This window comes from Mustela lutreola, chromosome 10, assembly GCF_030435805.1.
Source record: "Mustela lutreola isolate mMusLut2 chromosome 10, mMusLut2.pri, whole genome shotgun sequence".
In the NCBI taxonomy this organism is placed as follows: Eukaryota; Metazoa; Chordata; class Mammalia; order Carnivora; family Mustelidae; genus Mustela; species Mustela lutreola.
This window is the reverse complement of record NC_081299.1, coordinates 71,488,967-71,512,140: the sequence shown is the minus strand read 5'-3', so window position 1 is coordinate 71,512,140 and position 23,174 is coordinate 71,488,967. Positions and strand designations below refer to the sequence as shown.

General features: G+C 40.5%; 1 protein-coding gene across 1 annotated transcript in view; it reads right to left on the bottom strand.

The window, feature by feature from the left end:
* Positions 1–20,334, bottom strand: part of DNAI3 (dynein axonemal intermediate chain 3) — a 69,363-nt gene extending 49,029 nt beyond the window's left edge. Inside the window, exons 1-8 of the mRNA XM_059136342.1 lie at positions 20,149–20,334; positions 12,207–12,302; positions 11,763–11,801; positions 6,434–6,615; positions 5,757–5,861; positions 5,043–5,192; positions 3,774–3,973; positions 319–435 (exon numbers count right to left, since the gene is read on the bottom strand). Coding sequence (XP_058992325.1) covers positions 319–435; positions 3,774–3,973; positions 5,043–5,192; positions 5,757–5,861; positions 6,434–6,615; positions 11,763–11,801; positions 12,207–12,288 — 875 coding nt within the window. The 5' untranslated portion in view covers positions 12,289–12,302; positions 20,149–20,334. The remainder of the gene's footprint in view (positions 1–318; positions 436–3,773; positions 3,974–5,042; positions 5,193–5,756; positions 5,862–6,433; positions 6,616–11,762; positions 11,802–12,206; positions 12,303–20,148) is intronic.
* Positions 20,335–23,174: the final 2,840 nt, after the last annotated feature.

The following is a 23,174-nucleotide window of genomic DNA, read 5'->3' as shown; positions in this document are numbered from 1 at the left end:
CAAAGGTACATCTGAATCCAATTCAGGTTATCATTTACAAAGATCATAATTATAATGAGGAAAACATCCTCATACACTCAAGTGTATACATCTCCCAGGTGAACACTGGTGTGGCCCTAGCTTAGGAGGTCTAGGAGTGTTGCCTGGCAACAGAAAGGAAAGATTGAGAATGTGTCACATGCTCATTCATGTCTGATAACTCTTCATACTCTCTAACTAGACACCATGGACTGAGTTCCTTTTTTAAGACCTATCACTATAGGTACACATACACATTTTATGTTTTATTTTTTAAAAAAATTAATATACAATTCTTACTTTATAGACGTATTGTTCAGAAAGTCACTCAAAGGCTTTGATTGTTCAAATGTCTCTTTTTCCTCCTCTGATAATTCTCTTGGATAATACTGCGTAGTGGCATTTTTGGGATATGTCCTAATACATTAAAAGAAAATGGAATACCGAAAATTAGATCAAAGGAAAGTAAAGGTTTCTTTCTGTGACAGTAATATTATTTTTTATTTAAATTCTATATATTCAATTTTTTTCTTTATCCCAGATAATTGATATTGACTGCCTTTTTAAAATACTTTGAATACTTGTGTATTTGTTTCCAACATAATCAAGTTCTTATTTTTTTAATTTTTTATTTAAAAAAAATTTTTTTAGATTTTATTTATTTATTAGAGAGATGGAGAGATAACACAAGGAGGCAGAGCAGCAGGCAGAGGGAGAGGGAGAAGCAGGCTTCCTGCTGAGCAGGGAGCCGATGCGGGACTTGATCCCAGGACCCTAGGATCACAACACGAGCTGAAGGCACTTAACCAACTGAGCCACCCAGGCACCCCTTTAAATATTTTTAACTGATAGAAAAGTTGTTAAGAAGGATCTAAGGAACTCTCATACACTCTTCACCCAGATTCATCCGTTACTAACATTTTGCGACATTTGTTCATCATTCTCTCTCTTCATTTCATTAAATCAGTGTTTCTTAACCAGTGTAATCCTACCCCGCCCCCACACCCTGAGAACTTTTGACCACATCCAGAAATATTTTTGGTTGTCACAAATGGAATGTGCTACTGGCATGTAGTGAGTGGAATCCAAGGGATGCTGTTCAATACCTTCCAATGCACAGGATAGCCTCCCACAAAAAAGAATTATCCAGCCCAAAATGGATTAGAGTTGAGACTGAGAAACTCTGCTCTCTATATACAAAAATAAAAACAATTTACACTTCAGCAATGATGGCAACATTATCTCTGGGAGAAAGCTTTTTCCATCTAGTCTGCCCTCAGTGCTCACCTCCACCCTTGCACATCTCCTGTTGTGTTTGGGCAGTGAGAGTCTCACTCACTAGACTGGCTGAGCTCCTTGATCTCAGGGTATGGGGCTCTAGAAAGGTCATATGGCACAGTCATTAAGAGTGTGTACTCTGGTGACACCCTGCCTGGTTTTGAAGTCCCATTTTATCACTAACAAGCTTTGTGACCCCCCAAACTAATTAGTTAACCTCTCTGTGTCTGTTTATTCATCTCTAAATGAAATTCTCAAAGTACCTGTCTCATAGAGTCATTGTAAATTTAATACATTAATACAAACAAAGCTTTTAAAATAGTGCCTAGCATATTATAAGTGTACAAAAAATATTAGGTTGTGTTTATTCTGTGTTGAACAAATGATAGTAAAATGTCTCTGTGAGAGGCAAATAATATATGTGTATATATACACTTAATGAAGAATAAAAAACAAGGAGTAAACAGAGTTTTATGTTTAATAAATAATTCATTCTTTTTTCCTCTAGCTAGCCCAGTTTCAGTAACACGAAGCAGAGTGCTGGAAAGAATGTTGGTATTGGAACCAGAGAGACTGAGTTCAAATCATAGCTTCATCTCTTAATTTTTAGCACACATTAGTGTCCTCTAGGCAGGATTAAGTAAGAAATTACATGACACCTATGGGTTTCATCCAAGAGGCAACATGTCTAAGAGTTACTCTTATTTTTTCAATTTGAGCTGTTTTGTTATATTTCAGCAGATCTGTTTGTGATTGCTTCAATTTAAATTATGTTCTGAACATTGACTTTTCATTTTTAACCTGGTTTTGCCTCAGTTTCTTTATTTGTAAAATGGGGATAGTGCCTACCTCAGAGGGCAGTTGTGAGAATTGCTTGCTGTATGCCAAGGGCTTAGAAGAATGCCTAGTGTGTGGTAAGAATACTGAACATTTGCTTTCACTGTCAGTCCCCTTTGAGCTTCATCTTTGATTTTATTTATTTTTTTTCTTACTTCTGTCAAAATTGTATCTCGTAGCCTCTCTACCCCAGACTAGCTGCCCTTCCTGATTTCCTGTGCTTGTTAAGGAGTACCAGCATTCTCCCAGTCACCTAGATTTGAACCTTTTGTTTCATGTATTTTGTTTTCATCTTATGCGCCAAGACCTTCACTTACTTCTTTTTTCACTCCATCTATGTAGATACAACTGTCCTTAGTATGAGTCAGCATTCGTTGAGAGGCTACTAAATCTAGAGTCCTGGTTTGGGTTCCTGTTGTTAGAAGTTCCCTGTCCCTTTTCTGCATACCTCCCAAGTCTACCCTGGCTGACTCATTCTCTTCACTTTTCTGCACCCTGTCAGGAACACAGAAGTCATCTCTGGCTGACTTGGCTTAGAAATTTGTCTCAAAGTCTAAGTTTCTTTGGTACTAATGTCACTCTCAGGAGGTGAGAGAGGAATGACAATGACAAACACATATTAAGTAACATGAAGAGAAATAGAGTAAGGGGATAGATAGTAATGGGAGTTGTTGCTTTTATAGATGGCCCCTAACTTATGATGCTTCCATTTGTGATTTTTTAATTTCAGGATGGAGTGAAAGCAATATGCATTCAGGAGAAAATGCACTTTGAATTTTGGATTTGGAATTGTCTGGGATAGTGATCTGCTGTACTATCCACTCTCGTGATTCTGGGCGGTGGCAGTGAGCCAGAGCTCCCAGACAGCCACGCGATCATGAGGGTGAACAAGCCATACACCAACAACCATTCTGTACACAACCATCCTGTTTTTCACTTTCAATACTTCATATATTATCTGAGATGTTCACCAATTTAATATAACATAAGTTTGTGTTATATGATGTGGCCTAACTGCAGGCTAATGTAAAAGGAGCAGCATGGGCAGAAGCAGGAAGATGAGGAGAAGCAGACATTCTGGAAGCTGGAAGCAGCCCATGGGGCTGGAGCACAAGAGCTTGTTCCAGATCAGGGTGCCAAGGCTGGAGGGGCAGGCCATGCCTTGTCATGGAAGGAGGAGGATCTAATGCCATCCTAGGACCCTGGATGTAGTGTGGAGCCAGAAAAGAGATTTAGGCAATGACCTAACATAATCTACTTTGATATGGGAGAATGATCACTTTGGTGGTGGAATAGAATGGTTAGGAGCCAAAGGTGAGAGACAACAGGAGCCTGCTCTGAGAGCAGGAGTGTGCTTCTAACAGCATCAGTTACTGTCCCACTTCACAGTGTTTACATTCTTATAGACTTGTCTATCCTGTTCCTATGGGGATTTTTTAACTTAATTAATTTTTTCCTATTGAGATTTTTAATTGAAATTTGTTGAGTATAATTAGATCTTCCTGAATTGCTCTGTGAAGATCTATGTCTTCATTGTCAATGCATTTCTATTTATTATAAAGATCTTTCAAAATAAGCATGGATGTTGCTAGATTTTACTGCATTGCCTTCAAATATATACACTCCCATCACATACTTACCATCTTGTTTGAGTACTTATGTCCTTGACTTTGGGGATTACTTGCATGCCAACATCTTTCTCAAGTTGTTTAAGGGTAAAATGATTATCTGGGTAGGCTGTACATTCAATATAGGCATCTTTTACACTGGAAGCATTTTGGTCACTGAACTTAATTGGCGCTCCAAACTCACTTCGTTTTCGAGAAATCATATATGTAATCTGCAACACATGTGAGCAGTGAAAGTAACAATCAAGTTCAGTAGACAGTACAGGTAGACAGCACTGGTGCTCGGCTTGGATCCTCTCAAATCTCTTTCTATACTGTTTGCCCCTCCAGCTCTGTGTGCTTTCCATTTTCAGGGCCACCCCCTACTGCTCTTCTACAGAGTACTATTCTAGCTACTGGGACCACTTTGGTACAAGATAAAAAGAATAGGAAGTGACCGGCACTCACTGGGGTTGGACTGGTAGAAAACACGTGTAAGCCCATCTCCTTTGCTTCTGTTTGGGACAACGCAGGTGTCATTTCTACTCCAGAGTTCCCCTAGGGGTTCAAGCTAAAGGTTTCCTCTACTGGCCTTTTGCCTGAGATCGCACCCTTGTAAGACTTCTGCTATGTCCCTGTCCTGCTGCTTTCCCTATTCTTCTATGGAGCACTTTCATAATAAATCACTCACATACAAATCTTCTTCTCAGCGGCTGCCCTGGGAATGCCACTGTGTCAGTTTCCTCTGGCTGATGTAACCAAGAGGCGCAGCCTTCGCGGCTTAAACCAATAGGATTTTATTTCAACTACTCTCATAGTTGTGGAGGCTGGAAGTCCGAGATCAAGGTGCTGAAGGGTGCTGTTCCTTTTAAAGGTTCTGAGGGAGAATCTGTTCCTTTCCTCTCTCCCAGCTCCCGGTGATAGCCGGCAATCCTTTCCTTCCCTAGCTTGTGGATACATCACTCCCATTTCTGCTTCCTTCTTCACAAGGTGTTCTCCCTGTGTCTCTGTGTCTTTGCATGGCCATCTTTTTATAAGGACACCAGTCATATTGGATTAGCAACCCTATTTCCTAATAAAATCACCTTCTAAGGTACTGAGTGTTAGGACTTCAGCATATCTCTTTTGAGGAATACAGTTCTACCCTTAATACCCAAATACCCCAAACAATGACCATTCTTCTATCAAAGGAAAAACCACATCCCCATTGGCAAACATAGCAAACCTCACAGATCCCTCAGGAATCAGTGTTGTTGAGCATTAGAGAGGTGACACGCTGAAGATCATACCCAAGCCTCTGACCTGCTTTGTAGATTCCTTAACTGATTCTTCCTCAATTTCTTTCTCACTGCCCAAAGAAACCCATGGTTTAGAGATAGGTGGCTTGTAAACATATATATCTTCTGGAATATACTCTTTATATTCTTCCTGTTCTTCTGGTAATTCTGGGGCCTAGAGTAAAATAAACAGCACTTTCAAATATATGACCAAAAGTAGTTATAGCTGCATGTGAATATTTCACAATAAAATTTAGGTTTGTATAAATTAAACACTTCCTTATTTTCTTTATTCTTGGTTTAATTTTTCAATTAGGAGAAGGAAACTAAGCAAAAGAAAAAAAAAACCATTTAATTTTCACAGCAGCTCTGGAAATAGATACTATTGGTGCAAACACTTTGCAGACAAGTGGTTCAGTAAACCCAAAGTCCTGGATATGGCAAGAGGAACACCAGGAATATGAGACAAAGAGTGGTCAAGAGCAATGCTACTTCAGACTTAATGTTTCTGCTCTCATTGAGTCAGTAAAGGGCAAATAACTAGAGTATCTGTTACTCTGAGGTGTTTGATTTAGGTCATCCTGCATTTACTGCTTACCTACTCTAAGCCCCAGGACCCGGTGTAGGTCCCAGGGAAAGAGAGCTGAACAAAAATAATCAAAACCATGTGTAGTTGTCTCCCAGAGCTATTCTTTCCTTCCGACAATCAACAGGATGCAAGGACTTGGCATATGCTTACGTTTAAATAGTTTTCTTTGCCCTCTTCAGTTCCAATAAGATAAAAGTTATGTCCATATTTGAAGTCTTTGTCATAAACAACCAGAAGCTCATCTCCAGGATATGCCTGTAGGCATAGAATCAAAAGAGAAGGTCAGTGTTCATTCAGCTTATTCAGACACAGAATTGGTATTTTTCTAATCAGTCATAAAAGATAGCCATAGTGCTAATCTATGGCTCATAATCCCAGATTGTAAAATTACTCTATTAACAAGGCACTTAAAACTCAGTAGGTCTGAGGGAATTTACCATGCGATTTTATTTCTAATGGAAAAAAAAAAAAAGAAGCATTCCTTTTACTTCGTGTTGGTGCTCAGTAGCATGTTTGGAGACAAATCAGACCAAAATTATGAAGTAAAAAATCGAAGCGGTATAGGAAAATAAGAGTAGATTCCTATTCTAGTTGAAGCTGGGCAAAGATAAGTTTTCCTGGGTGTGAAGCAAGGATCAGTCACTGACCGGTGTTTGCTTTTCACAGAGGTTTATCAAGCAGGGTTCCCTAGGAAAGGTGGGCAAATTCCTTTGTTGGTGGGGGGCATGCCACAGATTTAAATTCAACAATCTCTCTATCTTTTGTTGTCATGTGCCAGAAACCTTTTGAGACAGGACTGAATAAATAAAGAGGGATGTTGTACTTACCTGGATAACTTTTTTGACTGGATAGAAGTCAGATACTGCAGCTCTGTTCTGAAAGTCTGCAAAAATATCTTCTTTTTTGATAAGTTTATAAGGTTGTTCATCTGTGACATCTTCGTCTATTCGGCATTTGAATATTTCCTGGGTCTGGGTAGTTAATACTAAAGGGTAAATTTCCGGATGACCTGGGGAAGGCAAAGTAGAATTTGGACATTAAATGTAACCGCTTAAAATATTAAGAGGAAACATGCAGTTGTTTGCTTTAAATAATTATCTTGGTTAAAATTTTAAAAGACTTTAAAAATCATTGTTCTTATTTTTAAATAAGTCTGTGCATTACAGAAAATGTCAAAAAAGATAAAAAGAAGAAAATAACAATTATCTGTAATACTACCTCTTAAGATAGCCTCTATTCACAGTATGCTCTATTTCCTCTATTTCAAGCCATCTTCTCATTTTCTTACCCTTCTTATCACCATCAGCTTCCACAGTCCCAGTTTCAGCTCTGGATCTAACCCCAAAACTTCCTCCCCCAAGTCTCCCTCCCAGGGTCCCAGAGCCCACTCCACTCCCATCTTCTCCAGACCCTATAAACCTAGACGTCCTTCCCAGTGGAGAAGAACATGTGGCTTCTCAAAGTGGAATTTGGGGTTTATTTTTCTATAGAAATATTTACCCCCCACCCTAGTGGCTCTATGACACAATTATTCAGGTAATTGAGGAAGGGGTTAATGGCTATATGCATAACGCTGATTATTTGTGGAAATATATTCCAAATCACAATCAGTTGGCATAATAAACATTTGGAATACAAGTTGTTCATGAATTAGGGACCAGCTGCCATTTTTCTCTCCTTGGGAGTTGGAAATGTGGGAGCTGGGATCCAAACTAAGGTCCCTGGCCTCTTACTACCACGCTATGCTTTCTCTCTAATGTGTGGTCACAGCAGAGCATGGGAGAGGGTCCTGCTCCTTCCACACATGTGGCCAGGGAGGTAACAGATCACACTTCATAGGAGCCAGTCAATGGCAGTTACTGACCTAGTAGCTGATAGAGCAGGAGCCACAGACAGACTCAAGGTCCACAGAACTCACTCCTCAGAATCTTACTGTGCCCGTGCCCTACAGACCAGAGTCCTCAATATACATCAATTGCTCTGCATTTTTAAAAACTAAATTTATTTATTTATTTATTTATGTAACAGAGAGAGTGGGAGAGCATAAGTACTAGCGAAAGAAGTGGCAGGCAGAGGAAGAGGAAGAAGCAGGCTCTCCACTGAGTAGGGAGCCTGATGTGGGGCTTGATCCCAGGACCCTGGGATCATGACCTGAGCTGAAAGCAGATGCCTAACCCACTGAGCCACCCAGGGGCCCCAACTGCCCTTGCATTTTGAAACAAACTAATTTAAATAACTCCCATGTGTTTCATCTGTACTTTTTTTTTTTTCCTTACATTTTGGTTGCTATTTCCTTTTTAAAAGCAGGTATAATTGGCTAACAATAAACTGTATATATTTAAAGTGTACACTTTGATAAATATATCAAATGATGTATGATATACTTGATGATTTGATAAATCATCAAATGATGAAGACATCACCACACCAAGGTAAGAACACACCCATAATCACCCAAAGGTTCCTCCTGTCCCTTCCTCCCTGCCTGCACCCCTAGGCAACCACTGATCTGTTTTCTATTACTATAGCTTAGTTCACTTTTTATGGAATATTTACAAATGCAGCTACACAGTATGTATTCTTTCTGTTTATCTTTTTTTACTTAGCATAATTATTCTGAGATTCATTCATGTTGTTGCATGTAACACCTGGTTCATTCCTTTACATTTCTGACTGGTATTCCATGACTTTGGGTGCCATATCTAGGAAAACTTTGCCTAATCCAAGATCACAAAAAATTTTTCCTATGTTTTCTTCCAGAAGTTTTATAATATTTGGTTTTATAATGAGGTCTATGATCCATTTTGAGTTAATTTTTGTATATGTCGTGAAGTATGGGTTGAAGGTTTTTTGGGTTTTTGTTTTTTGGGGGTTTTTTGCATATAGATATACAATTGTTCCAGCATCATTTGTTGAAACCTTTCTCCACTGAACTGCCTTTGCACTTTTTTGGAAATCTATTGACCATGTATATGTGAGCTTTGTGTTTCTGCATTCTCACTCATTGGTTTATGTCTTTATAGTATCTTTTAAAAATAGTAACAACAGGGGCGCCTGGGTGGCTCAGTGGGTTAAGCTGCTGCCTTCGGCTCGGGTCATGATCTCAGGGTCCTGGGATCGAGTCCTGCATCGGGCTTCTGCTTGGCAGGGAGCCTGCTTCCTCCTCTCTCTCTGCCTGCCTCTCTGCCTGCTTGTGATCTCTCTGTCAAATAAATAAATAAATAATCTTAAAAAAAATAGTAACAACAGTTAGTGTGAACTGTCTTTGTGACAGCTCCACGTAAGGAAGTGGGCATGTACTGTCTAATTTAACCTACAATAATCTCATGAGATAGCCATGCTACCTTTTTTTTTTTTAATTTTTTTTAAGGTTTTATTTATTTTATTCGACAGACAGAGATCACAAGTAGGCAGAGAGTCAGGCAGAGAGAGAGGAAGGGAAGCAGGCTTCCTGTCAAGCAGAGAGCCCGATGCAGGGCTCCATGTGGGGCTCCATGCAGAGCTCCATGTGGGACTCGATGTGGGGCTTGATCCCAGGACCCTGGGATCACTAACGGAGCCAAAGGCAGAGGCTTTAACCCCTGAGCCACTCAGGTGCCCCTATGCTACCTTGTTTTTCAGACAAGTAGTAGATGTTCAGGGAGGTGAAGACATTTGTGACCACACCGTCATTAAGTGGCAGAATTATGAACTAAGCCAAGTCTAATTCCCAAAGCTGTGCTACTAATCACTTGTGGTAAACAGAATAGAGCCTCCCTGAAAGTGTCCATGTCCTAATCCCTGAAACCTGCGAATTTAAGTTACCTTATATGACAAGATAGACTTGCAGATGTGATGAAATTAAGGAACTTCAGATGGAGAGATCATTGGGCTCCTGAGCAGGGCCCAAGATAACCACTATGATCCTTATAAGAGGAAAGCAGGAGGGTCAAAGTCAAGGAAGAAGATATGACAAAGAGGCAGAGGTCAAAGACAGAAAGATTAGAAAATGCTACACTGCTGGCCTTGAAAATAGAGGAAAGCACTGAAAGTCCATGAATGCAGAGAGCCTTTAGCTGAAAAAGGTAAGGAAGTGGATCCTCCTTTCAAAGCCTACAGATGGAACCAGTCCTATTAATATCTTGACTTTGACCCAGTGAAAGTAATGTCAGACTCCTGGTTTCCAAAATTGCAAGATAATAAGCTATTTAATTTTTAAACCATTTAATTTAATTTTTTTTTTTACTTTTTCTTTTGGTGATTTTGCCAGTCAAAATGGCTCCCAAGCATAGTGCTGAAGTGCCATCTAGTGTTCCTAATGCAAGAAGGCTGGGGTGTGACTTGGGAAAATTCGTGTCTTAGATAAGCATCATTTAGACATGCGTTATAGTGCATTTGGCCATGAGTTCAATGTTAATGAATTGATAATATATATTAAATAAGGTGTCTTTAAACAGAATTGCACATAAAACAAGTTTATGTATTGACTGGCTAATGAAAATGTGACTAGAGGCTCATAGGAACCTAACTCTGTATTTACCCTAGGAGCAATCCAGTGTTGCTAATCCAGTGTTAGCAGCAACTGCATAGAATTTCCAAGAAAAATAAGAATTGACTGTACTTTAATTTCAGAATTAGGATAAGTGCTATGTAGGCAATACAATGGTGCCAGGTGAAGGAGAGGTCAAGGAAGTCCTCTTGCAGAGGTGGGATTGGATCAGATCTAGATCTGAATGGTGAAAAGGAGATAGATGCATACATATCTGGGGGAAGATCTATTCAGGTATCAGGAGTAGCAAGAACAAAGGCCCTGAGGCAGGAATAACTTTGAGATACTGTCTGCTAAGGAAGGCTGGTGGGATCTAGATTGGGATGGGGGACTGAGGGGAGAGGAGAGAGACAGAGAGAGAAAAAGAGAGGGAAGGAAGAGACAGGACTGCTATAATGGCAAAGTAAAGAGAGTTACTCATAAGAGAGTTTATGCGGGAAAGACACATGACCAGGTAAGTAGAAGCAGTGATACCAGTTGAGGGCCAAGGGACCAATCTGCATAGGAAATGTGGAGGTCTGGACTAAGGCTGCAGATGTGGACATAACATGAAGTGGATGGGATATATTTTAGAGGTGGGATGGTTTTATGGGAATAGGGAAGTGCTGAGGGGGAGAAAGGAATCAAAGACAACTTTAAGTTTTGGGTAAATTATTATTTACCCAAATAATTATACCCAAATAATTTACCCAAATAATTATAATATAATTATTACCCAAATTATTATTTACTGAAATATTTAATTCAGTAAATTATTTACTGTGCCCTCTTCTAGTGCCATTTACTGTCAGTCAACATCCTCCTGCCATCTCCACTACCCCTCTACCACCCTGGCCCAAGCTGCCACCTTCTCTTTCGTAGGTTCCTGCAGTAGCTTTTGGACTGGTTTCTGCTTCCGTCCCTGAAATTCACAGCTAGATAGCCAGGGTGACACTTTATAAGTCAGACCCCATCACTCTTCTGCTTAAATACCACTTGAGTAGCCTCCATCCTATATGACTCAAAGTCAGAGCCTTTATAACACAGCCTACAAGGCTTTTGGATCTTCTTCTTCCCCAACCCGCACTGTTTCCTCCCTGTCTCTAAACATGAAGGGCATCACCTAAGTCCAATCTAAGAGGAAAGTTTCAACAACAGCCAAAACAAAAGGTCCTAATGGAATAAGATTATTTAGCCTCTGAAAGCAGGAACAACATTAATTTGGTTGTCTAAGTTCTAGTTTATGTGTTTAAAAATTAGCCTCTTCAACTTGAAATACTTGAATCTTACCTTGAAGTACAGGCCAGAGTCTTAAAAATATTATTCTAATGAAAGTAATAACTAACAGACCTACACACTTTCTACTCTCTTCTGTAACCATACCATGTTAGATTTGTGAGAGACTGATCGGTTCAAGTCTATTTCTCAATTTGAAATTCTTTCTTCCACACTTATTTTTATTCTCTCCTTAAAATTTTTAATTACTTTAAAATTTTAATACTTTTTCACTTTATATTCTAAGTGACATAATATAATTTTAACCCATGTACATCCTCATCAATCACCTCAGTTTGTACTTTTGTTTGCTTATTGCATATTAAAATATTCTAAAACTGGGGTCATAAATTCTAAATTATATTTCCACTTACCCATGCTCTCCATATTTATAGGCTCTCTTTCTTCACTATCTAGAATATAATAAAATGATGTCACATTTGCATTTTTGAATCAAATAAATATAATAGTTTATTATAGTCTTTTACCAAGCTTCAAAGCACAAGCATAAATACACAATGAAGATTTAAACTATTTTATGAATGATTAAATAGAATTTGAAAAAATTATCTTTCTTCACAGAGTTATCTTTTAGTCATATATTTGCTATGGCATTCATTATATGACATTTAACAGGTATTCTAATGAAATGAATCAAGCATAGGAATAAATCTCTATTTTAAATTCCATTTGTGGTTGACTTTACGACAGCAAAACTATGTCATTATTTGATACGTTAAACCTCAGTCATTTTGGCAGCAAATATATATACAAATACTAGATCCATAAAAATCCCATGAATGAAAAACCAATCCTACCAGGTAACATTTGTTTGGTTTTGGTCCGTTTTGATTTTCTTTGGCCGCCGGAGCTCTTTTGTTTTCTAGATTTTGGAGCCATGGTTCTGACTTAGGCTGCATAAAGAGATAATGTCATTAGTAAATTCTGTGCTATAGTTTCAAATAAGCATTATCATTCAGTAAAATAGAAGAATATGTTTTCTAAGCTTTGCCTTGGTGAAAGCAACATGTGTCTTCACAGACTGGGTGTTCTGGGACCAAAGGTTTATTGTGACCACAGTCCTACTGATAAGATCTTGCCATGCTGGTGGAGGCTTTCAGCAGAAGCACACAAAAGCCACCTGTCAACCTTCTGAGGTCTCAGCCATCGGCCCTGCCGTGGAAACAGGACAGAGGATGGGGTTCCCCCGCCTCCTGCTGCTGCTCCCATCTCAGGGAGCTGCTGTCTGCGGCCCCGGGCCCAGCTCCCCAGCAGCTGCCCCAACAACAAAACAGGCTGGAAGTCCACAGGCAGGCACAGGCCCAAAACATGCATATAGGTACAGAATTTTTAAAATTAACACAATTTAAGTAGTACTTGTGTCCTAGCATGTGTACGTGTAGCCACCATCTCCTTGCTTGTGCTGTGAGAGAGTGCTTCCAAAAGCGTTCTGTGGAATTCTTCATCAGTTTTGGCTGAGGTCATTTGCTAGCACATCGAGTCCTCAACATCTCCACGGTCACCCCTGTTTCATCTCGTTAGATTGTTACGAGCGTGATTTCAGAGTCTGAGCAGGAATGTTGAAAAATAGACTCTGCCTTTTACCAGCTGAGTGATCCTTGGCAAATTATATACCTTCTGGGTCTCAGCTTATTCATGCTTAAGGGGAATGATAATAATAAAACCTACCTCACGAGATGGTCGTGATGATTTAATGAAATAAACTTTGGGACGCCTGGATGGTTCAGTCGGTTAAGCATCTGCCTTCAGCTCAGGTCATGATCCCAGGGGTTTGGGATCGAGTCCTGAGAGTCCTGCATCGGGCTCCTTGCTCAGCAGAAAGCCTGTTTCTCCCTCTGCCTGCCGCCCCGCCCTGCTTGTGCTCACTTGTTCTCTCTCTCTTTGACAAATAAATAAAACCTTTAAAAATTAAAAAAAAAAAAAGTTGTATCGCCCTCAACTCAGTCATGTCAGTCAGACTGGTGGCCTCATTTTTTTTTTTTAAAGATTTATTTATTTGAGAAAGAGAGCATGAAGCTAGGGACAGAGGGAAAGGGAGAGAGAATCTCGGGCAGACTGCACTGAGTGCTGAGCCTGACATGGGGCTCAGTCTCACCACCCAGAGATCACGACCTGAGCTGAAACCAAGAGTCAGATGCTCAACTAGCTGTGCCATGCAGGCACCCCTGGTTGCTTCATTTTAACAAACCAATATAGATTGAAAATTATTTTGTAGTCCACAGTCAGAATATCCTATCTTTCATTTTATGCCTCATTCCTTGATTACTAAATCTAGACCAAAGCGTGGGAGGGGGGGAGGGTGTTTGTGATTTACATCTTTTACTTCACATTGTTTGCATGTATTTTTTTCAAAATGTAATAATGTAGCTCACGTTTGTTGAGTGTTTGCTATGTGCCAGGCACAGTCTTAAGTACTTCACATGTATTTTTTTATTTAATTTGAGCCACCCTTTTAGATAAGCATTTTATGAATCCTTTTATCTTCATCCCCACTTTATAAGGTGCAAACAGAGGCCAGGGCGATCACAAAGTGTGAGCTGTAAAGCCCACCCAGTCTGGTCCCAATGCCCACACTTTTAATCTTTGTACCAGACCGTCCCTTAGCTTTCAGTGGCAACCGGTCACTGTGTTTCATTACAAATGAAATTATTTAAAATCAGTGGCTTTACCTAAAAGTTATGATTTTATGATTTAATTCGCATTTTAAGATTCTGACCACTTGGGAATTTCTACTTCTCAAGTATCTAGCAGTAAATGGCTCTGACCCAACTTTCCAGCCTGTCAAGTATCCTCCAGCCCTCTTCTCAGCCTCAGTATAATTTCAAATCTTGAACCAAGTCCTTTTTTCAGAAAATTCTTTATTAATGTACCCCTTTTCATATTCTATTCCACCTACATTTGACTTAAAATACTCAGAACACTCTGGATACCAGCTGGACTCCCCCTTCCTGCATATACACACCTACCTTCACCTCCACCATCAGCAGAATCCCTCCCACAAATATTTATTGAGCAACATTGATGCCCCAAGTTGTTGGTGTTAGCTGTTAGGAATATGGTAGTGAACAAAACAGACAAAACCTTTCCCCTGATAGAGCTTACATTTGCGAGGGAATTCTGGCAATTCTGGGGTAGGGATATGCTTGGCCTATTTGAGAAGACAGCAGGAAGGTTGTGATGGCTGGAGCAGAGAGAGTAAGGGAAGACTTGGAGATGAAGCTGATCGGAGAAGTGACACACCCTAGTACACCACGGTGTATAGTAGTCAACTCTGCGAGGGTAATGAGTGCCCCACACATCTCAGGGACATACAATGACAATGTTTATTTCTTCCTATGTTCTGTATTATGACTGTGAGGGAGCTGCTGCTTCAAGTCTTACTGACTTCAGCAGGTTTTACCTGAGGACTTGAAAGCGTGGGTTGCTATTTGTTGAGACGCAGGTCCCAGGGAAAGAGCAGACTTGAAAGGGAACGTCAACAATTCAATTGAAGGCATGTGAAGTTAGACTGTAGAGTAGGCAGTAAACTCTAGGACTGGCAGAATATACGTGCTTAAAAAAAATGAATTAATGGCTCCTTGGTGTCCTTTTTCCTTCTGCCCTTCTTAGCTTATGCATTTCCAGTCTGAACAAAAGGCTTTTGCTTAAGATCTGTGGAATCACCTGTGTGCATGCTGTTTTCATTTTCTACTGCTGCTCTAACAAAGTAGCAGAAGTTCAGCGTCTTAACTCATATTCATTATCTAATGGTTCTTTAGTTCAGAAGTCTGACATGGCTCTCACTGGGCTAAAAATCAAGCTATCAGCAGGAGTCATCAAGGCTGTGTTCCATTCTTTCTACGGTTCTAAGGGAGAATAGTTCTTTGCCTTTTCGTACTCGAAGCCACCAGTACTTCTCGGCTTGTGGGGCCTCTTCCTCCATCTTCAAACAACCCAACAGCAGTGGGTTAGATCTTTCTCACAGAATATACTCTGACCTTCTCTTCTTATTTCCACTTCCACTTTTTAAGGACCCTTGAGATTACACTGGGCCCACAGAGAGAATATAGGTTACGCTCCCTATTTTATGGTCAGCTGATTAGTAATTTTAATTTCATCTGCAACCTCAATTCCTGTTTGCTATATATGTTAACATATTCACAGTTTCCAAGGATTAAGAGGTGCAGCATTGGTGTTCCGTTTGAATATATAGGTATCAATCTAAGACAGTCACCCCTAGAAATAGTCAAAGTAATCACGTATGCTCAGTCCTTTTTGAAGGCTTATAAAATGATTTGTGGGTACCATTTCCAATATTTCTGGTACCATTTCCAATATTCAGGGGGAAAACAAAGTCCATTTTCCAGCAGTACATTTGAAAACAGAATAAACATTAAATGTGTGCTTCCTTACCAGAAGAGCTCATTTACTATTTTTTAAAAGATTTTATTTATTTATTTGACAGAGAGAGACACAGTGAGAGAGGGAACACAAGTAGGAGGAGTGGGAGAGGGAGAAGCAGGCTTCCCACTGAGCAGGAAGCCTGATGTCGGGCTTGATCCCACCAGGATCATGACCTGAGCTGAAGGCAGATGCCTAACGACTGAGCCACCCAGGCCCCCTCATTTACTGTTTTTACAAATGTTAACCCCTATGTCTAAAATGGTGACTAGTGACCAAGGAAAAAGGAAGACCAGACTGTTCTATAGGCTTTTAGAGGTTCCAATTATTCTTAATTAAAAGCACAGTATTTAAGTTGCTAGGCATCATAGATTTAAAAACTATAGTCTAAATTGAAAAGAAAATGATTAGGGGAGTAACTACTTTACATTGTATTTGTGTTACAGGCAAAATTTCATAGTTTATTTTAGTAACTTCAAATAATAGAAAACCTACCAATATTGTGTCTAGAAAACAAATCAGTTTTCATTGAAGATATCAAGATCAAATGAATAATTTATTCTATACAATTTCAATAAATCCACTTTTTATTCACTGTTTATTTTTTATGCAGATTTTCTTTTAAAAACCAAGTCCCGGGTGCCTGGGTGGCTCAGTGGGTTAAGCCTCTGCCTTCGGCTCAGGTCATGATCTCAGGGTCCTGGGATCAAGCCCCGCATCGGGTTCTCTGCTCAGCAGGGAGCCTGCTTCCTCCTCTCTCTCTGCCTGCCTCTCTGCCTGCTCCTGATCTCTGTCTGTCAAATGAATAAATAAAATCTTTAAAAAAAAAAAAAAAAAAAAAAGCAAGTCCCAAATAAAAGATGTTGCTTTAAAATTATGGCAGGTCTTACTAAGACTTTTTATATAAAATCAATTCCATATCTCATGCAGTGAATGTGCTATACTATATTTTCCAAATCTTTTCCCTACTAAAAGGTCATAAGAATTTTCCAGTATAGACATCGCTTTATTTATTTGTTTGTTTGTTTATTTATTTATTTATAAAGATTTTTTTTATTGAAGAGAGAGAGAGAGCACATGGGGTAGGGGGAGAGGAGCAGAGGGGAAAGAATGCCAAGCAGGCTCCATGCCCATTGTGGAGCCCGACTTGGGGCTCGGTCCCACCACCCTGAGATCATGACCTGAGCAGAAATCAAGAGTCAGACGCTTAGGGGCACCAGGTTGACTCAGTGGGTTAAGCCTCTGCCTTCGGCTCCGGTAATGATCTCAGGGTCCTGGGGTGGAGCCCCTCAGCGGGGGGCCTGCTTCCCCTTCTCTCTCTGCCTGGTTCTCTGCCTACTTGTGATCTCTGCCTGTCAAATAAATAAATAAGATCTTTAAAAAAAAAAAAAAAAGGGATCAGATGCTTAACTGACTGAGCTCTCCAGGTGCCCCCAGATATCACTTTATTGAGACGTCCCTGAAATGCTCACCACATTTTTCCTGTTCTCAACTCTTATTATTAAGAGCAGAAACACGCTTCATCTCTCCTTAGAAGAAAGTTAGACTACTCCAGTAGCTTGTATTACATATGGTTTTCAAAGCCACTATAGCTGATTGAATTTCAAAACAGAATGTGTGAACTATAATACTAATAGATATTTCAGCCTTTCATTTACATATTTTTAACATTAAAGCCACTTATATTCTTTGTAAATTAATCCACCCATCCCAGAATATCCTTTTACTACCAGTGTAACAAAGGACACATTTTTTTTTACCTTCTATGTTAGGAGCAAAGGCATTAGGGAGTGCCAAGAGAAGTAAGGACTGAGTAGGCTCTCCATGTAATGGTTCAAAACCTGTGACTGCAGGCCACTGATTTTGAGAGCACTGCATTCAGAGCCTTCTCTGACCTGGTTCCAAACTAACTTCCAAGACTTGTTCGTGACTGTCTCTTTTTATGATGCTGCTGTTATTCAGGAAGGCAACTACTGCAGGTGAAGGGATGAGTGACAAATGATGACTGACATAACGCAGTGACATAAACAGTAAGCTTCCTCTCTTCACACTATTTTTGCTGTAAAACACACCACCCGTTTACACATTCTCATTTGTTACCTGGATGGACGTGTGGCTTAGGCCCAGCCACGAGACTTTTAATTCTGAGAAGGCCTGTGGAACTGGCACCTTCTCTTCACCGAAGGTCTTCCTTAGAAAGTATTACTTCTCCAGTGTACTTCAATTAGCTGACTTGTCTGGGTGGTCAGGATCTTCTTTTTCTCTTCCCAAAGTATTTGTAAGCTGATGATGCTTGTGTCCCCCCCCCCCCCCGCCCCTTTTTTAAAGAGATTTGGGATAAGATCCAGGACTCACGTCTTGGGAGCCTGGTAGATATGTCTCCAAGAACTGCTGCTTCATGGTTCATCTCCACCAAGACTCTGACTAAGCTTTAATATTCTGCTAAGCTATTCAGACATTTTCTGACAAGTTCACAATACCCACCCTCCAGAGATGAACTGTTCGTACCGTGTTTCCCATTGGTCTACTACTCTGGTTTCTCTCCTTCCAAATGACTTTCACCTCTTCCCAAGATTGGATATTTACTTAGTTAAGTTGATGCTCTCCCTCACTTCTGCCTTTGAAATTTCTCCTGAATTCCATGCCCTCTTCTCCATAGCCTCCTCTGGTTCAGGCCTTCACCATGTCCTCCCATACCAGTAGCTCCTAATTACTTTGTGCCATGAACCCCTTTGGCAGCTTGGTGAACCCATGCGTCAAATAAAAACATGAGCTTACAAGGGAGACAGTTATCAAGCTCTTTTTAAAATTATAACAATTCATGTGCTTATTTATTAACACATTAAATAACATGGCCTAGCAGTGGTTCTGATTACTACCTTGATTTTGAAGAAGTGATGAGCATAAATAATACATCTATAATATCCATAAGGTATATGAAAAGAACCATAACTTCTTTTGGTGATAGTCACACATCCTGCTAACACTGCTATGGTTTGTTATAAATGCATATATTTCAATTAGGGATTAGGGAAAAGACACAGGTAATTTTGTTTTTAACCACAGATCCTCCTCCTCGCTCCCCCTGTGTAGATTACGAACATTCAACTTGCTGCCCTGTCTCTGTTCCAAGCGGAACAGTCACCCACCGGGCAGGCCTTCAGAGTTCTCTTTCTAAAACACAGATCTTAACAAGTCACTTCTGTGTATCCTGTGGGATATAATGTGGGTCCCAATTGCCCACAGTAGCATTCTCATCCAGAACTGTACAAATGGAGCTCATCTGAAAAGCAAAGTTTCTAGACCTATTGTGATTCTGCATGTTGGGGTGAGCCTGGTAAGCTGCATTTTAAAAATCACTAGGAGGCACTTTTGCACTAGAGGTAGACAGATGAGACATTGGTAAAGAGGATAGAGTGCAAACGTGTAAGCTTCACCTTGAACACCCTTCACCGTCTGCCTCATCACATTCTCCCTTCCAGTTCTAGTCCAGCCTCACAGGATTACTATCATTCTGCAAACAGTCCCCATACCTTCCCATCTCCCTCTCTGGGGAGCCCTGTTCCTCTCCATCACTTCTGCTCCCTGCCTCGCGCACATTTCTCTGCTTGCTTAAATCCTACTCATTCCTCAAGGCTCAACTCCAATGTGACCTCCTCTCTGAAGCCTCCCCAGCTTTCTCACTCTGGCGGAAACAACCTTAGTCCTCCCTGACACTTTCTAATCACGTTCTATGTAATTATGCCAGGCCTCTGCAAAAGCAGAAGGCCTCGAACTCAAGAACTTCCCGAACAATTGCTGTGACTTCATTCAGCATGCAGCGTACACCGTGGAGAAGGAGGGAGAAATTACTGAGCAGCAATTAGGCACCGGTGGTCAACAGGAATCCGACGAGGCCCTTAACTTCCAAAGATGTAATGTTCTCCCATTCATCTTCATTCTTCATCTATTCCAGCCCTTTTCTAACAGTCCCGAAGTCACCTAGCGACCTCAGCCCACGCTGATCTCTTCTTTGATCCTCTGTGCCAGAATCATGCTGTTTTCCTTCTCATGCCTCCATCCGCTCCTCCCTCCATCCGTCATTTACTGAGCTCCTACCATTGCGCGGCGATGCGCTGGACAATGCACTGGACGACCTGTGAAGGAGCCACAGCGCCCGCCCTCACAATTCCTAGACGGTCGTTAACGGCTCTCTCCCTGCTATTTGTGTCCCCTGGTAAGGCCGGACGTTCTTTGAAATCAGAGAAAGTTTTGTAGCTTTTTGCAGTCTTCACTGCATCAAGCACATCGCTGGCCCCGCGAGTGTTCTAAATGCTGTTAAAAGGAGTAAAATACTTTCCCATTCAGACCTTCCCTTACCTGGGGCTGCTAACGGAGGGGAAAAGAAGCCTCTTTGCAGTACCCTGGAGAAAGCTCCTCTGGGAGCTGGGGATGAAAGTTTGACTCTCTTCGCAGAAAAACAGGTCCCAAGAGCTCCAACTGCAGCTGCCCTGGCAAGCTGTTGCTATGACACATCCGTTGCCAAGAGGAAAGAGGCGGCTCCTCTGCTGAGATTGACAGAACACCACCACCAGTACAGTGTCCACTCTCCAGCCGTCTCTTCAAGAGCACACTTATGATTGGCTGCTATCATGCTGACGTCATGCAACTTGAGCCGCGGTGAGGTCCCGAGTTTTCCACTGGCAAGGAAGGAGTTGTGCAATCTAGGTTCGTGTATAAGAGAGCGGTGGCTTGGCTTGACCCCAGGACCCACAGCCACGCTTCGCACCCAAAGATGCGACAGGGCAACAGTACCCAAAGATGAATCCTTCTAGAGCGTGATCTCTAGCAGTAGGGAGTGAAGGATGATAAGAGGATCGCTGGTTTAAAACCCCTTGGGACAGCTCTGCTTACCCATTGGCAATGGGGTCTGGGGACAATGCCAAAAACCTGTCCTAGATTACAGTGTGAAGGAGATAAAATCTGGCTGGATTAGATGTCGTGAGTGTCCCGGAATTCTGATGTGTTACATTTTCCTCTTGCCAAAGTGATTTTTGTATAGCGTCACTCATACCAGAAGTCTCAGGGCAGGAGGATTAAATCCCTTAGTAACTCTGTTGTTCATTCTGTCGGTGGTTATGGGTCCTACGGGATTCACACAGTGAAGGTCCTCTCCCTGAACGTTGTTTATCGCTTCCTCTAAAAAATAATTAAAACTGCCTAATTTGTAAGCTGGCAGAATTTAATAAAGTATGCAATTGCTGCAATTAGTCCAAATTAATTTTTTACAACCCATTTTAAATGAAAATATTTAATTGAGAAGAGGCTTATAGATTCACAATATATTTAATATATGATCCTAAATAGCATGACTTGACTTGAAAGATCACCTTTATTCTTTAAAATTTCTGAAGAATTTGTGTTTGCAAAATGCAAATTTTACTGAAGAAATCATTTTTTTTTTTTAAAGGAAAAAAAAAAAAAAAAAAAAAACCCTGGTAGGAGTACTTACCAGTCTGACATTGTGACAACCTTTTCCCAGGCTCTTCTATTCCCTGACACCAAGAGGTTAGTTTTCCCTGGGCTCAGTGCTGAGTCTTCTTTTCTTATTTTGCACCTTGCTTGTGGCATAGTCAGTCCCCTTAGCTTTAGCCATTGTGCAAAGCTCATCAGTGACTTCCATTTCTTTATTTTCAGCCTCATACATCTCTCAGATCTCATTCAGACTTGAATTTCCATCAACTACTGGATACTTCCAAATGCATGTCTCACTTAGTTCATCATGTTTAATAGTTGCCACATGAAGATATTGAATGAATAATTCCTGTACCACAAGCATCACAACTCAGCAGAGGCAAAAGTCAGTTCATTGTCTTTCAGATATCATTCAGATATTTTTGGAAACTTTATTCCTCTTTTATTTTCTACCTTAGGTAAAAATATTCATTGTCCATTGGTCTGCAAAACTAGAAATCTGAGAGTCATCCCTGACTCCTACTGCTCACAGTAAACAGGTCACTAATTCCTGTCATTTTCCTTTCCTAAATTATCTCTCAAATAGTTCATCTCTTCTTAGCCATCCTCACTGCCTCTGCCTTATCTCAGGAAGGCCTCATTTCTCACCTACATGGTGGTAATAGTCTCTTGATTATTTTTATTTCCCTCTTCTTTATTTGCCAAGTTGCCATAGCGTTCTACAACAGAGATGCAATCTCTTAATTAAGCTTGCTTGAATGTTTTCAATTTGGCATATGAAACCCAGTACATACAGGGTTCTGAAAGATGCCTTTAAGATTCCTCAAGTGAAACCCCTAAGAGCCAAGGGGCATAAAAACACAGGGATTGGTGATAATAGACTGATGGTAAGAGAGTTACAGCTTGAAACAGACTTCTGAAACTCAGGCATATTTGTTTCATATGAAGAACTCATGGAAGTTTTTGCATTCTTCTTCCCAGATGTATTCATTTTTATTTTCATTTCTGAACTCTCTAAAATCCCTATTCAATGTTCTATGTCAATCATATTCTAATAGAACTGGGGAAAATGTCTAAAATCACTATTTACTAAAATTGACATAAAGTTGAATAAATGCAAAGAAGCCCCAGACAGCTGGGACATGCTTGTCCCGTGGTTTTCCACAGCCCCTTGCATAGTGCTGCATAGGCCCAGGACTTGTCCCAGGATGAGAGGCAGAGCTCTGGTTACATAGAGCTCTCTACTGCTCCCTCGATCTGCCATGCCCTTTAATAGCTGCATCTGTTCATCCCACACCTCTACTTCTATCTCTACCTCTATCTTCATCTTTGTTCAACACCCAGCTCAAATACCACCTTCTCTGCAAAGCCATTCAGGTACCCAAAAGAATGAGTCACTCTTTTCTCTGTTTTTCCACTATAGCAAGTAGGACACTGTGTTGCAATGACTTGTTTATATGGATGGCTCCCCTGTTGGACTTCAGGACTCCCCCACTGGAGTTGGTGTCCCTTTCCTTCTGATCTCCATTGTTTAGCACAGTTTCTGACATGGGCATTTAGTAAAATATATGTGGAATTATTTAATTGATTGACTGTTCCTGAGAACCCATCTAGAAAAAGCTACCTAACAGAAGTGTCTTTGCATTCTTCCAAATAATTTCCTTTTTTTAAAAATCATAATCCGGGGCAGTCAGATTTAAGCAAATAAAGACTATAACCTTGTGATTTGGATGAGACATCAAGACTTTCTGTCACATTTTTCTTTAGGGACACCGTAAAGGAATGACCATTGGGGGAATGAGTCATAAGCCATGACACTGAGAAAGTTAGAAATTAAATGGAAAATGCTTAGTAATCTCTTCATGTTGCAAATTTAAGTTACAAATGATTGACAGAACATCTGTTCTTTCACTGGAGTGCTTAGGACCTGA